Below are 5,153 nucleotides of genomic sequence, written 5' to 3'. Positions count from 1 at the left end.
TGAACAGACATTCGAACATATCTGAGGCGCTGATGATACATCAATCCGACATTCATTAAGGAATGTAGACATGAATGTATGTATGCATAAGCATTTGCCAATTGTCAACAATCATTAGGCTAACTTAGCGCCTTTCCCCATGAAGAGGCTCTCTATTCGAATGACTGATTTTATTTTTCAAGTTTTATTTTCCCATCTAGGGCAACCCAAATATAATCGCTCCGCAACCTTAATTTCATTTCGCTTCGTAATGTACTTGTACTACAACAACATCCATTGTTATTATTGTTGTTTTATGCACATTTCATGATGCCTGGGGTATAAATACCCAGTGGCGATGCATTCGCATATCAATCGTCATTTCGTATTCACTGAGAATTGTTGAAATGAAGCTTTTACTTGTTTGCTGCGTGGCCGCGCTTGTGGTGACAATCTGTTATGGTAGGTCCTTATAATACAGTCAGTATTCATATTCGTATAATTCCCTTGTGATAAATATTTGCTTGTATTCGTAGCTGGAGAACCTAGCGGACCCAGTAGGCAGAAGCGCTTACCACTGAGCGGCGATGGTGCTCCTGGAGAGCCTGGCAAGAATGGAGGAGGCGGTGGAGGTGGTGATGGCGGCAACGGAGGAGGTGGTGGAAATGGTGGTGGCGGCAACGGAGGAGGTGGCGGAAATGGTGGTGGCGGAAATGGAGGCGGTGGTGGAAATGGTGGTGGTGGTGGAAATGGTGGTGGTGGTGGCGGAAACGGGGGCGGCGGAAATGGTGGTGGTGGAAATGGAGGTGATGGCGGCAAAGGAGGTGACGACGGTGCTCCCGGTGCTCCTGGCGCTCCAGGTCACTAATTTTTTTCATAAATAAAGCTTTGGGATATTAAATATATATTTTGGGATTTAAAGGCTTCTTATATTTTAAGGTATGGGTAAGTATTATTTGCAGATGGTACAAGGTTCGAATCTCGGTTAAACACCAAAATTAAGAAAAACATTTTTCTAATAGCGGTCGCCCCTCGGCAGGCAATGGCCAACCTCCGAGTGTATTTCTGCCATGGAAAAGCTCCTCATAAAAATATCTGCCGTTCGGAGTCGGCTTGAAACTGTAGGTCCCTCCATTTGTAGAACAACATCAAGACGCACTCCAAAAATAGGAGGAGGAGCTCGGCCAAACACCCAAAAAGGGTGTACGCGCCAATTATATATATATACATATATACAAGGTTCAACTTAGATGTATATTAGGGTGATGTAATTTTTTTAATCGGTTTTGCCAGACCTGCAGAAAGTTGGCTTTCTATCCTAGAAAAAAGAGTTCAATAAAGTGTTTGCTTCGTCGCACGTTAAGAGATGCACTAGTAACTACGCCACGAACCCCTTTTGGTTTTTGTTCGTATTTAGGGGAATTTGGAAGCATTTTAATGGCCTTCTAAGGTAACTTATCGCGCTATTTAGGGTTAGTGTTTGTGCATGTTATTATTTTACTTTAGTACTAAAGTATATAACTTAAAATCTTTGATAGTTGGAGTTTATTACAATAATAAGAGTCTATAATTTCAGTTGTTGTAGGGGTATCTCAAATTATTATCCTAAGAAGGTAATCGTTTTTGATTTATATTAGTTCTTATAAAGGCAACTTTTCATTGTTAGGCCATTAAAAAATAAGTTATAAAAAAAGTTCCACACACTATCGCACCGCTTTAATGTTTATACTTGGAAAAGTGAAGTATGTCGTAGTCTGTCAAAAGCGCACTTATCTAAGGAGCTTAAGAAGAGAGGGAGAATCAAGGATAGCGGGTGTTGCTGCCTGAGCTTCTGTGTAACCTCATATTCGGCTTTATTGGATTATGGTTGATAGTCCGTAAGTCCGTAAGTGGGGTGCGGCAAAACAGCTTTTTATAAGTTTATGTGATGTAGTGTAAGCTTAACATTTCATAAACCCTTGAGAGATGCAGCGATCTGCTTGGCAAATTAAATGATAAACAAAACCGCAGCAAACTACAAACTTACAGCCGAGCATTAAATTTAGCACAACTCGGTTAAAAATAAATGTAAAAATATATTGAAAAAAGTTATTTTGGACGAATTTCATATTCTTGTGAAACTATAGCTTCATACTTAGTTTCACATTTACTCATCAATTTAATTGTTTAGATGGCTCTAAAATTCCAAAAAATGTTTTTAATGCTTAATACTCACCCAATGATACTAAAATGGATATACCTATCAATCTAAAAAAGAAATATTTGGATATTTTTCAACTTCGTTTTTCTTATATTAGTATTTTATAAAAAGGAGAAAAATGGAGCTTTCCTTCTATGAAGTAAAGTATACGCGATTAATACTATAACAAATTAAGAAAATATTGTCTTGGCGGAAAGTAAAAAAAAAAAACATAATTTTGTAGTTGTCTCTTGCGTTAGATATCCGCCTTAATATCATAGAGTGATTTATAAGCATTTTAAAACATTTTTTGAAAATTTAGTTCTCTTAGTTGATGCTAAAATTGAAAACTGAGTATGCAGCATTACTATACAAAATCTATAGTTTCATGTGTATACAAAACTTTTCCTGGGTAACAAAATAGTTGATTTTTGCACGGTGTTATTTGGTAAAATTTGGCACACAAGTTTAAGGAAAAGAGCGCACACTTTTAGTTCAAATAAATTAATGACAGTAACTTCACAATAACTTTCACTAGAAAAAGAAGTCATTGCGTTATACCAAGTACAGGTTTGAAATTAGGTAGTTATGATATCCCGTGGGCCAATACCGTACGATATCTGGGGGTGATTTTTGATAAAAAAGTATCTTTTTGCGATGTAAAGCGGAGGTTTTTCATAGTAGTTTTTTCCTTCGAAAAAACAAAAAATCGTTTAAAAAACCGAAACCTGTGATAAATATATAAATATAATGATGTAGAATTAAGATTTATATCATATTCTGTAAATTGTGCGATAACATAAATATTGTAACGGTTTTCTACTTAATAAACTCCTATCTAAAGCCTCTTCACAATATGTACAGTGTAAGCTAAAGAAGCCTTCTCTTAGTAATCAAACAATAAAAAACAAAATTCAGGTAACAACAATAAAGTGAAGGTACTAATTAATATTAATTAGACTTTCCGAGTTTCCCAAAATAAATCTGTTCTAAATTGAACTACACATAGAACCGGCTGGGTAAAAATTCCTCCGTTCGTTTTCGTAATTAGAGGAACACCTCATAAGCTCTAACGATCGAAAAGTATGGTTTTAAATTTTTTATTTTTCAGTGCATTCCTCCTCATGTGAAATATACCCTCAGATCGTGAATACAATGCGTTTAAAGTACCGAAACTGTGGAAATAAATAATATACTACTGTGGGCAAAAAGTAAGGTGAATTTGGTTGTAAAATGAAAAATCTTTATTTATTCTTGTAAATCAATTTCATCCCCTTCAAAATAATCTCCTCTCGATGAAATACACTTATGCCAACGATTTCTCCAATCCCCGAAACATGCCAAATAGTCCATTTCCGGTATAGCCATCAGCACCTTCTTCGATTCAGCTTTTATCTCCTCAATCGACTCGAAACGCGTTCCTCGGAGTGGTCTCTTGAGTTTTGGGAATAGCCAGAAGTCACACGGAGCCAAATCAGGCGAATACAGTGGTTGCGGAACGATATGCGTGGAATTTTTGGCGAAATGGTCACGAAGAACGAATGCAGTGTGAGACGGTGCATTATCGTGATGCAACAACCAAGAGTTGTTGGCCCATAATTCTGGTCTTTTTACACGAATTGCTTCACGTAAACTACGCAGAACGCTCCAATAATATTCCTTATTAACAGTTTGGCCAGGTGGAAGGAATTCATAGTGCACCACACCACGAAAATCGAAAAATCTGTCATCACGGCCTTTATTTTTGAACGACTTTGACGTGCTCTTTTCGGTCTGGCCTCGCTTTTAGCACGATATTCGCTTGATTGGTCGATTGTTTCAGGGTCGTAAGCATAAATCCAAGTCTCATCTCCCGTAATGATGTATTTGAGCTTGTCCTGATAGTCTGAAAGCATTGTTTCACACACATCAACGCGACGACTTTTTTCCAAGAAATTGAGAGTTTTCGGTACCAAACGAGATTTGACTTTTCGTAGGCCCAAATGGTCTTTCAAAATGGTTTTCACAGATCCTTCTGATATTCCGATCATATCAGTAAGGTCTTTAACAGTCAACCGACGATTTTTGAGCACTAACTCCTTCACTTTGTTGTCGTGTTGGTCATCTGTTGACGTCGATGGTCGTCCGGAGCGCTCCAAGTCATCAACACGTTCTCGACCCTCTTTGAAGTCTTTGTACCACTTATAAATATTTTTCTGCAACATGGTCGAATCACCAAATGCCTTCTGCAACATGCTAAACGTTTCCGCAGCCGAAATTTCATTCCGCAAACAAAATTTGATGGCACTTCTCTGCTCAATCAAATCAGACATTGTAAAAATCGAAAAATGCACTCTTGGTCGTTTAGTAAACACAAACGTAAATATATTACTGATAATGATATTCACATGAAAGTTGGCCCAGATGTTATTAACAGTGCTGCCAACTCATGAAAAAAATAACTAGAGCGAAATTTTAATCCCGTGAAGTTTGACAAACAAATTCACCTTACTTTTTGCCCACAGTAGTATAACTAATCTAGCATCACCCATGGCAGGGGTGGGCATGTTGCGGCTCGAGAACCACATGCGGCTCTTTGGATGTGAAACAGCGGTTCTTTAGTTTCATAAGCAAATAGTTATTTATTTTATCACAACAAAACAAAAACGCATTTAAAAACCGCAAGACAATTTGGCGCCTACCAGCCTATGTTTTGTTTTGAAGAAAAATTAATTCGTTTTGCAGAAGATATTCAGAGTGGTAAATTATTTAATTTTCAATTTCTAAAACAATATCGCTATAAAATCAGTACAACTGTTGATACGAACTAATATACTTCAGCACAGTTACAAAAAAAAAATTAAGATGATTTTGCTGACAGATTTGAGAAATTCAAAACCTCTCAACACAAATAGTATGGAAATTCCATAGGAAGCTGCAAAGTGTTTTATGACAAGCCCAAACAGAAAACTATCGAACTTTCTTCTAAAACTTGTAAGAAAAGACGTTCGGTTGA

At 37.1% G+C, this 5,153-nt stretch overlaps 1 protein-coding gene across 1 annotated transcript; it reads left to right on the top strand.

Annotated features, from left to right (window-relative positions):
• The first annotated feature begins 332 nt into the window (after window positions 1-332).
• Window positions 333-884, top strand: LOC128856692 (uncharacterized). Its single transcript, XM_054092006.1, has 2 exons — window positions 333-441; window positions 516-884. The coding sequence occupies exons 1-2, from the start codon at window positions 387-389 to the stop codon at window positions 845-847; spliced, it is 387 nt and encodes a 128-aa protein (XP_053947981.1). The 5' UTR covers window positions 333-386; the 3' UTR covers window positions 848-884.
• Window positions 885-5,153: the final 4,269 nt, after the last annotated feature.

This window comes from Anastrepha ludens, chromosome 3 (genome assembly GCF_028408465.1).
Source record: "Anastrepha ludens isolate Willacy chromosome 3, idAnaLude1.1, whole genome shotgun sequence".
Classification (NCBI taxonomy): Eukaryota; Metazoa; Arthropoda; class Insecta; order Diptera; family Tephritidae; genus Anastrepha; species Anastrepha ludens.
Note: the sequence above shows the minus strand (reverse complement) of the source record. Positions and strands in the feature narration are given on the sequence as shown.

Excerpts from the sequence above, each read along its gene's own strand:
- LOC128856692 (XM_054092006.1), top strand. The coding sequence starts at position 387 with ATGAAGCTTTTACTTGTTTGCTGCGTGGCCGCGCTTGTGGTGACAATC. Across the intron at positions 442-515 it reads TGTGGTGACAATCTGTTATG|CTGGAGAACCTAGCGGACCC; the intron begins GTAGGTCCTTAT and ends TTGTATTCGTAG.